Consider the following 18,922-nt stretch of genomic DNA (forward strand, 5'->3'; position numbering starts at 1 on the left):
TTTGTTGCTGAATATGAGAAATACACAGTGCATAATATACATTTTTAAACATTGTTGAGCTTAATAATTTTTCTGTTCTAACTATTCATGTGTTTATGACTATTTGTATTTTAGATTTGGATTTAGCATTGTTTTTTTTTAATCATTGTTTCTGCCCTATCAGAGCAGACCTAATACTGCATTCAAGTTCTCCTGGAAAGTTCATACTTGTGAAGAAATTGTCATTACCACCATTGTTCTTTCAAATTACACATCAATTCCCTTCTTTCTCTTTAACTTCTTAACTAAGGCAGGAAGCATTTTATCAGTAACCTAACAAAATGAAGAGCAAAGAATGCACATTAGGTGAGTAATTGATTCTTTACCTGTGTATCATTCTCATGCTGCCACAGAGAATAATGGGAAATGCGTCGTACAAGTCTGTTTCCTCATAAATCAGTTAAATGAGCAGAACTTGCTGTAAAGTTTCCCATTCCTAAATAAGACTCAACTCATTCATTCATGTGTTCGGATCTCGTAATTACAATAATTCCAACTCGACTTGAAGGGCACATTAAAGATTAAGGCATTGGTAATTACGACTTCATGATGGTGTTTATAGGCACTCAACCCATATACATTCAGTCTGACACCGCTTGAACACAGCATGTGACCTATTTTTGAGTTGTGACCTACTAGTTAAGAACTACAGCTCGAGGGAAGGCAATTTATCACAAATTCTGTTTAGCATTTGAAATATTTCCGAACCTACCACTTTCCAGATTGATGGCTTAACTTTATACTTTGTTGGAGAAATAAATTAAAAGAATTCTGTGGTCAAAAAGTAAAAATTAAGGAGCAACAGAGCAGTCTGAAAGATGACAGACTGAGAGTGAGACAGGAACAGGGTGAATTGGGTTTATTTTAAGCCTTAGTAGTTTTATGCACGAGCTGTCTGCAGCAGACATATTTTATGAACCTTCTCTCAAGTGGCTTATCAGTGCTGTGTTCACAGTGCTTGTCGTTGAGCTGAGGCCAGCTGTCTTCACCTTCTTTTTACAAGTTTAGTGCAAAGTTCTGCTGATGTGACCTAAGTTTTACATTCTAATTGGGGCCCAGACAACTTTCAGTCATTTTTAGGGGGCATGGTTACACAAAACTCCTACAATTCATGTTAAACAAATCCTTTCAAATTTGCAATTCAGTGTCACACTGAATGACGGTCACAGAAAAACTGAAGATATATGTCTACATAGAGCCACTAATAAACCTGGTAACTTTAGCATACCAGAAACTGATGTGACGTCCATTGTGCAACTAAATAAAAATGTATTATAGTTTAAAATTATATTAAATGCAATTCGCTGAACTTGAGAGTGCTTTTTTGATCCACTTATGACGTAAATACATCTTTATATGTAATTTCACAATTACTTTTAATTATGAGCAAGTATGGTAAACTAAAATATACTTTAATGTAATATAACAAGTACCTCACATGTGCTTTACTATGTTAGTGGACACATCAAAATAAGTGTACTTTAAAGTAACACTTAATTTGACATTATTACAAAAAGCTCTAAGTGTACTTAAGTGTGTTAAGAAACGGTCATGAAAGTCTACTTCATTAAGTACACTTAAGTAGACTTTTATTCCAATAATATATTATCTGCAAGTACAGTTTTTTTAAAATACACTTTGAAGTACACTCCAAGTGCACATTCAATACAATTAAGCACACGACTTTTCACAAAGGGTAACGATCCATAAAAAACTGTTTACATGGAGCAAACTCTATTCATAGGAATTACATTTACTGTACTCAGCAAGAAGTGCATCCATCTGAAAAGGTATTCCAACTTCAAATAGGACAGCTTTAGATAACTTCACAGCTCTAGTAATGAACAGGTTTTTACTGAATTATTAATATCAGTACTTTAACAAAAGTACACGCTTCACATTTCTGCTTTTAAACCCTCTGGTTGATCTGGTTTACTTCTATTCTAAGTGCACTACTAAATACTGAGAAGATCTTAAATTACTGATAGTAATAATCATTACATTATGTCACAAATAATGTCAATAGACCTTGTGTTCAGTGTTTTGAATACACTGAGCATTCCTTTAAGAAGCTTTCTTAAGACTGCTGTGGTAAATATAAGTGGAGGTGGGTTGGAGTTTCATAAGATGTGGGTATTATACTGTCATTCTCTAAAGAAAACAGTCTGTTTCTTGTGGGTGTAGTAACTGACATATACTGTAGACATTCTTGAGGGAATGCGATGACATGCTGTAGAGAATCACTAACGCTTTACTGAAACAACTAAGGAAGGAAAGGACAGTGATACTTGTTCATTAAATTCTAATATCTTTTAGCTTGTGATTATATGTTTGAAATACAATTGTTTGTTGAATTCCAAGGCTGATTAGCTTTAGCAATTAGCTTCTGCTCTTAGATTGTTTTGTTGTATCCTATCCTCTTGCAAAATCCTAATGCTTGCTCAATGCCTGATCAAAAACAAGTCTTGTTCTAAACAGTCAAAAGAGCTGTTCTGCAGATTTTGGGCAGTTGGAGTTGACAGATTTTACAGAAAATCACGAAATGTATGATGGACACAGACTCAGATTTTTTTTATTTTCAGACTAAGATTCAGATCCAGTCTAAGGATTTCTAACATGTTTGATATTTTGAGCACATTTAGAATACATTTAGTACACATATTGTTTTCATTTTTCATGTGTCTCCTAGCAACGAAGCACCTTTCTGAGTGTTTGTTGTGTTCGGAATAACTTGAAAAATCATTGATCCTCACTTGTTTAGTGTGATGCCCAGTTTTTCTTTGTAACCAGTTACAAAGTCAGCAAGTGTATGATGCCTAGTTCTGTTCAGATTTTAAAAGTTGTGTAGTGTATTCCAGCCTTAAGTTGTTAAAGGGTTAGTTCACCCAAAAATGAAAATAATGTAATTTATTACTCACCCTCATGTCGTTCTACACCCATAAGACCTTTGTTCATCTTCGGAACACAAATTAAGATATTTTTGATTAAATCCGATGGCTCAGCGAGGCCTGCATAGACAGCAATGGTACTTCCTCTTCCATAAAGGTACTTAAAACATATTTAAATCAGTTCATGTGACTACAGTGGTTCTACCTTAATATTATAAAGCGACGAGAATATTTTCTGTGCGCCAAAAAAAACTAAATAACGACTTTTTAACAATATCTAGTGATGGCCGATTTCAAAACACTGCTCCGGAGCGTTATGAATCTTTTGAGTCGAATTAGTGATTCAGATCGCGTGTCAAACCACCAAACTGCTGAAATCATGTGACTTTGGCGCTCCGAACCACTGATTCGATTCATAAAGCTCCAAAGCTTCATGGAGCAGTATTTTGAAATCGGCCATCATTAGACATTGTTAAAAAGTCGTTATTTTGTTTTTTTGGTGCACAAAAAAATATTCCCATTGCTTTATAATATTAAGGTAGAACCACTGTACTCACATGATCTGTTTTAAATATGTTTTTAGTAGCTTTCTGGATCTTAAGAGAGGAAGTACCATTGCTGTCTATGCAGGCCTCGCTGAGCCATCGGATGTAATCAAAAATATCTTAATTTGTGTTCCGAAGATGAACGAAGGTCTTACGAGTGAAGAACGACGTGAGGGTAAGTAATTAACGACAGAATTTTCATTTTTGGATGAACTAAACCTTTAAGCATAATATGCATGCCCTTAGTTGCACTTGCATGCATAATTATCTCTACATTCAAAACCTAGAATTTCACTCACACTATATAATTTTGCATCGAATGTAACACAACATCACAACTCAGCCTGTCACATTGTTTCCAGTCCTAATTGGCTAACCGAAGGCTAACTGAAAAAATAAAAGGGAAATGTTTGATTTAACCATTTTTAGCTGTTTTCACCAGCTATCTTCTTGGCGAATGTTTTCTTTTTTTTTTATCATGAAATGGGCATAACATTGGGGCAAGCTAGTGCGATAGCATCTGGGTATGTATGTGCATGTGGGCCTGGGTGGATTGAGGCCCGCATCCATAAAGCTATGATGTCATTCGCTTCATTACTGTACGGCTTCATTGATGCACACACATACAGACAGTCACTTGCACACAGAGATCAGAGATTGCGCAGCTACAATGCTACATTAAATTTCTCAGCAACCAGGTGGAAGCATCGCTTTCCAGTAATTCAACACACAGCTTCACTATTAATATAGAAACGCTGCATAGACGAAGGTAATTCACACAATCGCTCTCTCTCTGACTCATTCAAACATATGCAATCTAAATGAACTATCTCTGTATCTGATTTAAAGTGAGCAGATTGCTAACGACCCATAGACGAAAATAACCATAATTTTTACCATTCCATTTGTGGGTTGAGTGCCACCCAAGGTTGCGTTCAATGCAGCGCTCATTGGTTTACTCGATTTATTAGGTATCTTGCACTACGACGAACTCCTTGCACATGATGAACCAGTTTGTATTTCATTTGCATTTCAGCTCTCATGTTATTCCCCAAGTATGATGTTGCATTCCGCTCATAAAGCAGCCCACCTCATGAATAAACATGGAAAGCATGTCATCTTAATCATGCTTCTGCTGTTGCTACTCATAACTAATGCACATTGCTCACCTAATGATGTGAAATATTGCAGAGATGAGAAGTTCATTATAAATGGCGACTGCCAAGTAGCGAGGCTCGTGGAAAGCGGAGGGCACGGTCCTTACAGCATAGCACAAATAGACGCCCCACAGCAGGAACAGGAACTCCGCTAGAACAGGAACACAAGGAGACACAGCACAGTGCCGTCACTAATTATTTAGTGTGTCAAGTCTGGGAATGCCAGCTGAAAAGATGTGATTTCACACGGCCTAAAAGGCTGTTTTCGCCTCCTTCTCTCTTTCACTCAAAGTCGATGGTGCATGAACATCTTGAAGGCGACATTTGAGACAACAACAACCTTGAACTTAAAAAATAAAATATATTTTAGTATTTGAAGTTGATATTATTTTTTCACATTTTAAGTAAGCAGTAGGGTTAGGAATCCAGAACCCTTCTCCATATCTCCATTCTTGACGTTTGTATTCTTCCACCTACGTGGACTGAAGACCATACAAAAATACTATGACAGTGTTTCCTGCATCACTGCTGAATCTACAGCATAATATTTGGTTAGCTGATTTGTTTTTGCAGGTTGATGTGAATATAATGAGAGAGAATGAATATAAATAGACAACACAACTCAATGGTTGCATGCCAACATGAATCTTAAAACATTAATTTTAATGGATTGTCCAAAAAGACTCACAAATTAGCTGCACTCAAATAGGCATAATTCCTTACTATTTAGTAAGTAAAAAACAGAGAAAATTGAAGTAAATTCACAGAGAGTATGTGATTTTAGATGCAGCCATTGGTGTCAAACTCATGAGCTATCAATATGAATCAATCAAACGACTCATTGACTCAGCCAGAGTGGTTCTTGACTTACTCACTGAATCATCAAAAGTACTAAAATAATTATTAATGCAATCGCTATGGGAACCAGAATCACTAAATGGAATTGGAATCTGAATCACTAAATTCCTTATTCCTTTCTCATCTCATTTTGTTTTAAAATATTACTTTCATATCTCTGGAGGCAGTGGTTCTTTTTTTTTTTTTTTATAAATTAAACTAGATTTTGCAAACACTCATTCATAATCTGATCACTTGAAGGATAATCACCATTGTTCAAGACAATTTATCTTTTGTGAAATTGCCAATTGACTTTTTTAAAAGTCCAGTAATAAATAAAACGGTGATACCGCTTTGCGACAGTTTTATTTTAGTATAATTGTGTAATTGTAGTATAACCTATATTATAGGTTTATTAATATTTTGAGTTATCTTTATATTTTCTGTTTTCATTTTAATTTAAGCTTTGATACATTTGTAGTGTTTTTTTCCCACTTTTATTAGTTTTTTTTTTGTCTATATTTAGTTTTGATACATTTTTATTTCAGTTTTAGTTCCTTTAGTCCAGGTCAAGTCCTAGTTCAAAAAGGGCCAAATCCAACTAAATATTACTTTATGTCATTAGGTCAATATGTTGTATGTTGACGCAGTGCAACGCTTCCGTGTTTACGTCCGAACGCCAGCTCAGTATTGGCTAACGCTGTTCACATGAGCACCATAGCGCATGCGCGTGATGCTGATGCATGAGTTGGCCAACACAGAGTCGGTGTTCTGACGTAGAACACGGAAGCGCTGCAATGTGTTTTCAACATAAACTGCACAGGAGAATGACAGGGTAGAGAGAAAATTGTTGAATAAAGTCATTATTTTTGTTTTGTTTTTGCGCACAAAAAGTATTCTCGTCGCTTAGTAACATTAAGGTTAAACCACTGCAGTCACATTGACTATTTTAACAATGTCTTTACTACCTTACATGAGGGTGAGTACTTAATGACAGAAATTTCATTTTTGGGTGAACTAACCCTCTAATAGTATTCTGCAGAACAAGCTAAAATGGAAGTTATGGCCGACTTGACTTCTGTATTGTGACATTTTTCTGGGTGAAACAGCTTCTAATGTGAAAAACTATAGAGTGGTACTTGACTGTATCCATCAATATAAATTCAACCGGTAACCAGGTTATGGAAACAGCGGATGTGGGGCCCTGCACACCATGAATTCCACCCAATTTCCTCTCTGGAGTGCTGCCGGAGGGTGGTTCCCTCTACTTCATTTATCTCCCTCCCTAACTACTGTTGTGTTTTGAAGTACAGATGTGTACAGTATGCTCCGCTTTGGATGGGTGCTTTGATGAGTGCTCTGCTATAGCCCTGGTTTGACAATGCTAATAAGTAGAGGAATTTCGCTTGTGGGGTGTCCCTCCTTATTATCTGTCGCATACTATGTTTTAGTGCTAAAGAAAAAGATGAAGCACTAGCTATAGCGGGTCTTAGGTAGAGTGGCCTGACTCAAGGAAGGGTATGGGCTGCCCTCCCCCAGAAATATTGGGGTCTTTAAGTAGAGCCTAGGCTCCTCTGTGGCTTCCTTTGGGTTTCAGAGCATGGGTGACGAGAATTATTGGGCAAAATGCATTATGTCCTGCTCTCATTTGCCTCCCTTTCCTGAGTAAAGGGTAAGTATGTATGTTCCCCCTTGGATTAGTGGCAATACTAATTACTGAGGTATTTAGCACCCTGCATGCTCCCTTTGGTAGGCTGCTCAAGTACCCCTTAGGGTGCAGCAGGGTGAACGGAACTATAATGGGCAATTCACAAGAATCCCTCTGTTTTGTTTACCTCCCTCCCCAGCTGTTATTGGGTCTGGAAGAAGGGATATTTGATCCCATTTGGTGGGGTGCTTCTATAGGGATGATCAGTATTACAAACTGATAAGTAGAGGTGGAAAGCTGATGGCATCCCTCCTTATCATTGTAGCATTCTATAATTTATATTGAGTCCTGGAGAAGTGCCTTTACTCAAGTCAGGGTATGAGCTATTCTCCCCTAATCACTCTAGGGTCATTAAAATGGAGTAGAAGCTCCCCTGCAGTAGGCTGCTCCTTAAAAGCCTTGCCAAATACTGGTGAGATATGCCTGGCATATATTGGGTATTTTCCCCTTAGAGCTCTGCTCTTGGGTCATAGGGTGGAGACCTGTCCCACAAGGGAGGGAGGAAGGCGTAATTTCCCTTGCTGTAGAGCATAGAGAATTTCCCTTGCTGTAGAGTGTAGAAGCTAGGGGATCTTTCCTAGTATATTTGCTTATGAAGAAGCGTAATATGAGTCACATGGGATGCACCCATGGGGTTGAAACGCTTCTGACTCCGGCTCGGTAGCCACATAAAGTCCATTTATGCTATATTCACAGCTTAGTGAGGCAGGCATTCCCTCAGCATGGCATAGTGGGTATTGGTTCCCCATGGCGTCAATGCCAAACATAGCATCGAAGTTCCATTTTGAAAGGAAACATTTTAGGATGCGTATGCAACCCGGTTCTCTGAGAAGGGGAATGAGACGCTGAATCTCACTGCCACACCTGGTCAATACCAGACGCAGCATCTCATTCCTCTTCTCAGGGAACTGGGTTAAATATACAACCTAGGACGTTTTATTTATTTTAGTACATCAAAGCTGCAGTCCATAATTTTGCCTCTTTGTCGCCATCTCTGTTTGAAACCGGCAATTGCAGATATTTGCGGAATTATCATCTTTACTGGGTTGTGCATCAGCACGGCTCCTCAGCGCGGATGAATCTAATGTTTGCTGTCAGTCACCACATCGGTGTGGATACTGTACTTCGGAATCACAGATTCTATGTCTTGGAATTATGACCAAAATAAGAATTTTCACTGGAAAATGTCATCTGAACATGTATGTAACATGTCTGACACTTTTGTTCAGACCAACTGAGAGACAAAGCATTAGAATAAATCGCACTGAATATGGTGATTAACTCTAATGATCGCTTAGCTCGGATCACATCGAGCCATGCAAATTATTATTATTGTTATACTTTGTTCTCAAATTGTTAATGTTAACAACATCAGAATTGCGTGACTATGTGTATTCAGTGTGTATTAGCGTTACCTGTAGATTTCAATTTCTGTAGCCACTCCGCAGTTCCCAGTCTTTTGCTTTTGACTACGGGTGAATCTCCAGTTGTTAATGATGATACTGTCATTTGGACCTTTGTGGATTACAGTCCGGCATCAAAATGATAAGTTTAATTATTCCAGCTGCTGTGAGAAAAGGCTATAAATGATCCGCTGCCTCCACATGCCATATAGCCTACTAGCTGGGACTTACATAAACAGATGTGACATAATGACGCAAAGACGAACGGCTGCATGCTCGAATTTCCCGTGGAAACCCACCAGTACCACCCGAATTAGAAAACATTATTATAAGCTTACTGTTGTGAATCGGGCTAAGGTAAGGAGATAGTTTTGAACACTGGTTGGTTATGTACTTGCTCAAAAATTGATTTTGGATCATTTTTATCCAAAAAAGTTATGGACTGCAGCTTTAAAATAAATGAAAATGAGAAATATTTTCTTTGGCAACTACCTGAAATAAAATCATTTTTTAACATTTATTTCATCCATCCACCCATCCATCCATCCATCCATCCATCCATCCATTCTACAAACTGCTTTATCCTCTGCAGGGTCACAGGGATGCTGGAGCCTATCCCAGCGTCAAGGGCCACAGGCAGAGGACAACCTGGACAGATGTCCAGTCAATCACAGGGCTCACACACAGACACACTCTTGTACTCTCACTGATACCTATGGGCAATTTAGTGTCTCCAATTCACCTATACTGCATGTTTTTGGATTGTAGAGGAAACCGGAGCACCTGAAGGAAGCCAACAGCAATACAGGAAGAACATGCAAACTCCACACAGAAAGGCCTCCTGACTAAGCCCGGACTTGTACTTCTACCCACCCTTATTATATTTAAGTTAACGTTAATTTTATTTCAAGTAACGAAAATGTTTTTATGCTTTTAGTTTTAGTTAACTATTATAACTCTGTGCTAAAGGAATAGTTCATCCAAAATTTTAAATGTTTTTGCCTAACGAATAAGGAATGAGTGGATGAATAAGGGATGAATAAGGAATGAGTGAACTGAGACTGTTTTGTATTTTCGAAAAGGACAAAGAAGTACAGAAAATATAGCCTGTATCTTTGTCCTTCTCCATTCAAATCTTCCACATTAATGATACAAGTGAGAACATCTTTGTGTGTGTGTGCATGAAAAGATTCCATGAGTTTTGAGGGCAGTTTCCAGTTTCCCCTGCTTCATGCTGTAAGCTAAAGGTACTCAAGCTGTCAAAGAGAACTATCTCTGCATCACTGGCCACGTCTCACACCCTCATGCCTTAAATGCTGTGTGACCACACATCTCCTCTGTCAAAGTTGCATCTGTAACCATGAGAATTTGACATTCTTGCCTCATTTTCCCTTGTCTGAGGCTGCTGGTAGCACAAATGAAGAAGGCAGACGTGTAGTTGCCGCCAAATACCCTACATGAGAGAAAAATACTGACCTCTACATCATCTACTTCATTATTTATGTTCTATTCATATATAATATAATTATTTATATTATTATAAAGCTATCATATGATCTTTGTTTAAATCAGTGCCACTGGTTTTTAAAATCTGCATCTCATTTAATGGTATTTTATTGATTAATTGTGTTTGAGGGCCATATATACTAAAAGTTTCCGCCAGTGCAAACCCTCTTTTGGTGTAAAAAACTACTGTCAAGATTTACTAAATACTCGCAGTGAAAAATTATCAATGAAAAGGGATGGACACAGTTATCTGTTATCCGAACATTTTGTTTGCCATGCTACATTATTTTTCATTTGTGCTTCTTGGTAGATTGCGTTGGTCATAATGGAAGTCCAAACTTTTTGGGCTGCTGTGTGTATTTTGCTCTCTGATGCTGGTTCGAGTAGAATGAATATAAGAATTAGAACTGACCAGCAGCCATCATGTAGTCCCAGCTGTCCAGTAGGCACATGCTGAACTGTAGGCCCTCTGTGGTGACACCGATGTCAATGAGGGAATGATGGGTGTCATGGTTCTGGCATACGGCTGAGGTCCAGGCCACTAGGAACCACACAACCACCAGCAAAATCACAGCAAGCAGACGCAGAACCCTCCAGCTGGTCATGTACGGGATCCGCTGGGCAGTGCGTGACAGGAACACTTTTAAAACCCTTGGTATCAGAAGGAAGGACGAGACACAAACATAAAAGACACAAATACAAACATAAATTAAAGCAACGCTCATGTAGATTTCAGCAAGAGCTTAATTGTTTGTTGTTTCTTTCATTTTTAAAACTAAGTGTAAAATGTATGTAACTACATATGTCTAGAACTATGTTATCTTAGCATATACAGAGAAATATTGTTAAATACATTGCAATTTACAGTGAAAATCTATAGAGAGATAAAATCTACTTTTACAGTATTCTGAAAATTATATATATATATATATATATATATATATATATATATAATTTTCATGCAGAATTACACATAATGAAGCTTTCAGCATGTTCTTCATTGTTTACTGATCCTTTCCCTCTTCTGTTCAGCCACTAGGTATAAATGTTTTTAGTATAAAAGTTTTTAGTAATTTTAACTAAAGTGAAATCCTGTTAACTGTTACCTAAGGTTAACTCACCATATGTGACTGTTAATTACTTAATTTATTACATTTATATTCAATTCAAAAAGACAATATGTCTATGTACGTATACTTTAAATTGTTGTATAAAACTACTATCTCTGATCATTCATTTAGTGACATTGGCAGCATTATTTTTACCTGTACAGTTTGAGAATCACTGTTCCATAAACAATGGCAAAGCCGAGCAAACGGACCCATCTCAGGAGAATACACCGGAAAACACTTGGATTAAAATACTGTATCATAACCTGATGAGAAAAGATAAAAACATGGCATTTTGAAATTCATGAATCACTGCATTTCTTTTGCATTTATTTCTCACATCAGATATTCTGATTCTCTTTAGAAAAAGGTAGCTGGCTCAATCTGATGAAACCTGTCAAGACTATGTCTTAGTTATATTTTATATTTTAAATCAAAAGAAAGTAATAAGAAATTATATTTTGCATAGCAAGACACTTGGCATGCTTTTTATTGCTCGGTCCGAGGGATATGATAGGATGTCCTACCTGCCTGTCAACGTATGTTTTTACATACCCTTTGCACAGCCTTTTCGCACGTATACATCATACGTCATCAGAATGTTTCATGCTATGCAGAGTTAAGACACACGCCAGTCACGAGCACCGCAACCAAAACAGCAGCCAAATTTTACAGTTCCTCCTGAACCAAAACAACAAGCTTACGTGTGTTCATGGCATGCCATAATTACCATAATTTGGAAGAGATGGAAATCCGTGACGTTATACTCAGAGCGGTTCGTGACTGGAATTTATGCATTTCAATGGCAACACTATCAACGCCGAAATGAATTTGCAGCAGTCAGGTGGTACAGGTCAGCTTTCTTTAAGTTGTTTACATTCATTATTATTGTAATGTTATGTGCTTTGAGACATGAGGTAGTTATGCCGTCTCGTGACGCTTTTTGTTTGCTCCATGCTGTATGCATTCATGTGTTTTGGAGGAGGCGTGGCTTTGGAGATGTTCTGAAGGGATGGTGTGATCTTATGCTTTCAATGCTAGTTTGCTATGGCTAGCCTCTATGAAAATGACCTACCCTACCTTTAAATGAACATGGAGAATAACACAGGAGAATACTCAGGAGAATCAATAGCAAGCTACACATATAAATTAAACATGTTAACCGACAAAGAACATAACCAAACAGGAAGTATACATACACTGAGAACTAGTCGAGACACAGCTGGGGAACAAACAAGGACATAAACAGAAACCCAAGAAACCAAAACTAAACAGAGCAAGGAAACAAGAACTAAAGCAAACAAAACAGAACATCAAAATAAAAGTCCATAACCATGACATTAGTCCCCCCTCCCATAACTGATATTCCAACTGTGGAGGGAGGGGGCTTTGGAGGATTGCATGGAGGTGGTGACGGACACGGACCAGGAGGAGCCAGTAGAGGGAGGAGCCAGGGTGGAGCTTTGGCTGAAGGTCTGGGCAGAACCTGGGGACTGACTGACGGAGGCAGAGTTAAAAGAGATGGAAACCCAGGCAGAGCTGAGAGGTCGACGGACCAGGGTGACATCCATGGCCCGGAAGCCTAAGGTGGAGCTGCTGACTCACAGGACCGAGGCGCAGATGGGGGCTTGGCAGACCGGGGCGACAACGGAGGGAGTAAGGACGATGGGGAAGCTGGAGGGAAGGGGGAGCCTGGTGGAGTCGAAGAGGTGGAGGATCGAGGTTCAGCCGGAGACCCAGAAGTCCATGGTGGAGGCAGAGCCTGAAGGACGAGGGAGCCCTGAGGAGCCTGCAGTGGAGCTGAGGGAGCGCAGAGCCAGGGCAGAGCTGATAGGCTGACAGGCCGAGGTGAAGCCGGGGAATCAATAACACTGTGACGAGCTGGGGTTCAGGAAGCCTGAGGCGGGGGCGGAGCTGGCGAATTTAATGGAGCTAGTGGCGGGGGCGGATCCAAAGAGCTGGACGACACCAGCAGAGATGGGGGATCCAGGTGACTGGACGGTGACGGAAATGGAACCAGGGAGTCGGAAGAGGAAGGTCTCCGGATGGGACTGGAGCATCCAAACAACCGGATAGGATCGGAGGAAAAGGCATCGATTCGAGGAAATGAACTGGATCTGCAGACTACAGGTCGGCAGAGGTCCGCTCCTGGCTCTGGGATGGACTGGGTGGCTATCTCTGGCTCAATGGTATACTCGGGGCTGATGGGCTCCTCCTCCTCTGCCTCGCAGAAGGTGAGAGGGGAAAAGCTGTGCAGGAGCACCCACCCCAAATACTTCACTAAAGTTCTTCTCTCAAGAAGGAGAAGACACACTGCTGGTAAGTCCAAGTGTTTTTTTTTTTTACAAGAACAGGAACAGAACCAAACTGGGGATATAAATAGACAGGAAGCAATGAGATAATTAATGAGACAACAGATGAACGGAATGATAATCAAACAAGCTGAGAAACATGCAAACAAAAAAAAGACAGAACCAAAACACAATGAAACATGCCAAAACAGAACATAACTCTGACACTTGAATGAACATGGAGAATAACACAGGAGAACACTAACACAGGAGCAAACTACACATAAATTAAGCATGATAGCCGACAAAGGACATAACCTAACAGGGAGTATAAATATACTGAGAACTAGACAAGACACAGCTGGGAATAATCTGTAAATATAGAAACAGACAAGGACATAATCAGAAACCCAGGAAACCAAAACTAAACAGAGCAGGGAAATTAAAGGAACTAAAGGAAACAAAACAGAATATCAAAATAAGAGTCCATAACTGTGACAAATATGTATTTTGTATATATATATAAAAAAAAAAGTTTGTTCAGGACATTCTGAAATAATTTGCTGAGTGCCTTCTTTAAAAGAGACCAACCATAGGTCTGTATTCTAAAACATTCATGAATTACAACCATTTCAGTTCTGATCTATGTTTAAAAGTGGTGGTGACAGTTAACAGGTTATAGAAAATGAAATATATTAAGAAAATGAAATATATTTTACAAGCATTACGATGTTTTTAAGTAATGAGAAAAACAATAGTGAGAACTTAAGAGGGGGAAATGTGTCGAACTGTCACAATAATGTCAACGCATACAGGCCTTAAAACAAACTCTTAATGCAAAATAATTTTTTATATTTCGAGTGAACAGGACATGTTTTCATGAGATTTACCCAGATATAGTTGTAAAATATAAAAACCTTGTATGCGTTTTCCCATACAAAGCTGTGCAGTCCATTATTAGAAATGTGACAGATCCTTCAAATCTTCAAAAACTCTCTTAAACGCACAAATATACCCATGCTATAATGTGTGTGAATGAAGTATAAGTACAAGCTTTCCAGACTGTCTTCGTTTAATCCTTGGTCTTTATCCTCCTGAGTCTGCGAAGTGTTCGCTGAATTCTTCATTATCCGTGAAGCCTGTTGTCCCTTTTGTTCTTGCCTGTCTTATTTAAAGCAGCAGAATTAAATAAATATCAACGCAGACTGATGGAAAGATGCATCTGTTCTTATCTCCCCCAGGAGAGCCACCAGTACAGATTTCCAATCCACAGTCTCCCTCTTAAATGTGCAAACAGCAAAACGGCCCCTTCAGTGTAATCAAAGAGCTCTGCCATGTGCAGCTTCTAACCATGAGGAAGACTCAATTAGCAGCACGTCTCCTCTCAAATAAATAAATGAGCGCATGCCTTTTACACTCATTAGGATAGTGAAAAGATTAATGTAAGTCAGTCATTTCACATTTTGGTTACATTTACTAAATTGTCCATACAAGAAGTTATTCCAAAACAACAACCAAATTAGGGGGGAAAAAAAACAAAACAAAAAAAAACGTTGTTATCTGTTGTCTTAGTTCTGTTGGTTTTGCCTGCTTTATACTAGGCTCATTTGAGATGCACAGAAATGTTCACTGGTGATCCTTACCAGATGCATGCTAGAAATTATGTCCAACTTGATGAGGCATCATGTGGATGTGTAGCAGAATACTAGGCCTATTTTTAGCAGCAGGTGCCACATTAGTTTCCAACATATGGCTATGAACAACCGTGCTTTACATTCATCAAGCCCATCTTCATGTAAAAGCAGCAATGATTCAAATGCACTCAGTTTACTGGCAACAAAAAAAAAAAAACTGACAAAAAAAGAAAGCTGAAGTTGCTGTGTCTCAACTTTACAAACAATACCCCATAATGACAATGTGAAAGAAGTTTGTTTGAAATCTTTGCAAATTTATTAAAAATAAAAAAAAACGGGGAAAAAAAGAAAAGAAAAAAAGGTCCCCTTGAAGCACCAATTACAGCCTCAAGTCTTTTTGAGTATGATGCTACAAGCTTGGCACACCTATTTTTGGGCAGTTTCTCCCATTTTTCTTTGCAGGACCTCTTAAGCTCAATCAGGTTGGATGCACAGCCATTTTCAGATCTCTCCAGAGATGTTCAATAAGGTTCAAGTCAGGGCTCTGGCTGGGCCACTCAAGGACATTCACAGAGTTGTCTTGTAGCCACTCCTTTGTTATCTTGGCTGTGTGCTTAGGGTCATTGTCCTGTTGGAAGATGAACCTTCACCCCAGTCTGAGGTCCAGAGTGCTCTGGAGCAGGTTTTCATCAAGGATGTTTCTGTACAGTGCTGCATTCATCTTTCCCTCGATCCTGACTAGTCTCCCAGTTCCTGCCGCTGAAAAACATCCCCACAGCATATGATGCTGCCACCACCATGCTTCACTGTAGGGATGGTATTGGCCAGGTGATGAGCGGTGCCTGGTTTCCTTTAGACATGACGCTTGCTATTCAGGCCAAAGAGTTCAATCTTTGTTTCATCAGACCAGAGAATTTAGTTTCTCATGGTCTGAGAGTCCTCTAGCGGGCTGTCATGTGCCTTTTACTGAGGAGTGGCTTCTGTCTGGCCACTCTACCATACAGGCCTAATTGGTGGAGTGCTGCGGAGATGGTTGTTCTTCTGGAAGGTTCTCCTCTCTCCACAGAGAAATGCTGGAACTCTGTCAGAGTGACCATCGGGTTCTTGGTCACCTCCCCGACTAAGGCCCTTCTCCCCCGATTGCTCAGTTTGGCCAGCGCAACCCACTCTAGGAAGAATCCTAGTGGTTCCAAACTTTTTCCCATTTACGAATGATTGAGGCCACTGTGCTCATTGGGAAATTTTTCTGTACCTTTCCCCAGATCTGTGCCTTGATACAATCCCGTCTCGGAGGTCTAAAGGCAATTCCTTGGACTTCATTGCTTGGTTTGTGCTCTGACATGCACTGTTACCTGTGGGATCTTATTAAGACAGGTGTGTGCCTTTCCAAATCATGTCAAATCAACTGAATTTACCACAGGTGGACTCCAATCAAGTTGTAAAAACATCTCAAGGATGATCAGTGGAAACAGGATGCACCTGAGCTCATGGCAAAGGCTGTGAAAACTTATGTACATGTGATTTTTTCATTTTTTATTTTTAATAAAATTGCAAATATTTCAAACAAACTTCTTTCATGTTGTCATTATGGGGTATTGTTTGTAGAATTTTGAGATATATGAATAATGAAATAATGAATTTAATCCCTGTTGGAATAAGGCTGTAACATAACAAAATGTGGAAAAAGTGAAGCGCTGTGAATACTTTCCGGATGCACTGCATGTGTACCGCTGGAGGTACAGTGGAACGCTAACAGGTTAAATAATTGAAAACGTCACATGGTCCTTTATGGTCCAATGTGTATGTAAATTCATACTATGAATGCTCAGTGAGGCAGTAGAAACGAAAGGCTACAAACTGTTTCAGCGGTTGGCTGCTGTTTTGACATAACAGATCCTGGTGGTCAAATACTCTTGTTAAATTTCACTGTAAAACTGGTCCAAATCTTGTACCTTCAGTACTCTAGGGCAGGGAGTCAAGGACAGCAATAGAATTGAAGCGACATATTTGTAACATCAGACTAGAGACAAATAGGTGGCCCCCTTTCCCCCCCAACACTCTGCCATTAATTAATCAGAGGATTTATTTTTAACAAGTTGCGCTAGAACTTGATGGACTCATTAATAATGCATAACGCTGCACAGCAGAACAGCAGCATGTCACGACAGAAAATATACGCAGCCATAGTGCATCTGAGTGCATGCACATATTTGATTTGCTCACTGACGACTGTCATCTATTCAGAGCTTAAAATCACATCAGAATTCAGTTTGCTGTGCCATGAAAACTGAATTTGTTAGAAAAAGTGAACATGAAACATTATTTACAACCCATTTTACTTAAATAATGTGACATGGAACAGGACATTCAACATCAAGCGTCAATATTTTTATTGGATTGTGAAAAGTGGCCGTTAAATACCAGAACAGAGCCAGGTGGTTAGAGAGGAGAGAATGAAAAAAACAAGAGGGATTTTTAACGTCATTCATTGGAAAAAGAAAGTTGTTTTAGAGGTGATACATGCACAGAAGATCAAAAATTAAAAAATGGTTAGAAAATTAAAAAAATGAATAGGGTCAGAACTTAAACAAGAACTTAAACAAGAACTTAAACAAGAACTTAAACAAGAACTTAAACAAGAACTTAAACAAGAACTTAAACAAGAACTTAAACTGACCAATAGCGGTAAGGGAAACAAAGCTAGACAAGAGACAATGGAAACATGAGGGCTATATACACAAGAACAAACCACTAACAAGGAACACCTGTGAACAATTAAACAATGAACCAATGAGAACATGGGGCACATGACTAGAACAACCAATCAGAACATGACACATTGATAAGGGAAGCACATGGCAAGATCATGTAATGGGATAAGGGAATCACATGACAAACAGGAACTTAAGGCTTGTTCGAGATGAACTACACTAGCCTGCCACCAGGTGGCGAGATCTGCTGGTTGCAGGTGGAGGACTACGCTTCTTACTGGTTTTTATTAATATTAAATTAATTCCTATGATTAATAGGCTATCTACATAGGCCTATTTAATTATTCATTTACTATGACTAGCTTGCATAGCACACTAGAAAAAATGCAATGCCTTTTAATTTCTTTAATTTTATTAGTATTGCTCAGTCCTTATCTGGTGTGTTTTGAAATGTGCTGCTTTCCACATACCTTTAAGAGTATCAACACAGTGAATACATACGATAGCAGATCATATTCCTGCACTGAGACCCACTCAAAGAACTTAAGTTTATATTCTCCACCACTTCGGGTCCTTTACAATAGAATGCAAACGGTTTTGATTACTCCTGTTCCCTTATTATGTTACTTAATGCAAATGCTGACAAATATGATCATTTTGCCTTTTAGGAATTCTACTGAAAGTATGAGTAAATGTCAGTGCAAGAATGTAACTTCACGTAGTCATACTCTGATTATATTACTATTGATTATATCTGGAAATGTTCATGTGCACCCTGGTCCCCTATCTTCAACTAATATATCCACATTAGACTCAGACTTGAATTTTGATCAATTTTGTTCTCGTAAGAATCTTGGCTTTCTACACATAAACACAAGGAGTCTTATATCAAAACTAAACCAGCTCAAATTATGGGTAGAAAGCACAAAACTTGATGTATTAGTTATTACAGAAACATGGTTGAAAAAGACCATTGATGATTCGTCAATTAGTATAACTGGATATAATATTTCCTGTCAAGATAGATTATCTAAACGTGGAGGAGTTGCTGTTTTTGTAAAGGACTATCTACAGTGTTCAAAAATCCTATCAAA

General features: G+C 38.8%; 1 protein-coding gene across 2 annotated transcripts in view; it reads right to left on the reverse strand.

The window, feature by feature from the left end:
• gpr158b (G protein-coupled receptor 158b) overlaps nucleotides 1-18,922 on the reverse strand; it is a 60,281-nt gene that overhangs the window by 6,380 nt on the left and 34,979 nt on the right. For both annotated transcript variants that reach the window (XM_051869506.1, XM_051869517.1), the window contains exons 6-8: nucleotides 11,349-11,458; nucleotides 10,496-10,734; nucleotides 4,642-4,780 (exon numbers count right to left, since the gene is read on the reverse strand). In XM_051869506.1, coding sequence (XP_051725466.1) covers nucleotides 4,642-4,780; nucleotides 10,496-10,734; nucleotides 11,349-11,458 — 488 coding nt within the window. The remainder of the gene's footprint in view (nucleotides 1-4,641; nucleotides 4,781-10,495; nucleotides 10,735-11,348; nucleotides 11,459-18,922) is intronic.

This window comes from Ctenopharyngodon idella, chromosome 2 (genome assembly GCF_019924925.1).
Source record: "Ctenopharyngodon idella isolate HZGC_01 chromosome 2, HZGC01, whole genome shotgun sequence".
NCBI classification, from domain to species: Eukaryota; Metazoa; Chordata; class Actinopteri; order Cypriniformes; family Xenocyprididae; genus Ctenopharyngodon; species Ctenopharyngodon idella.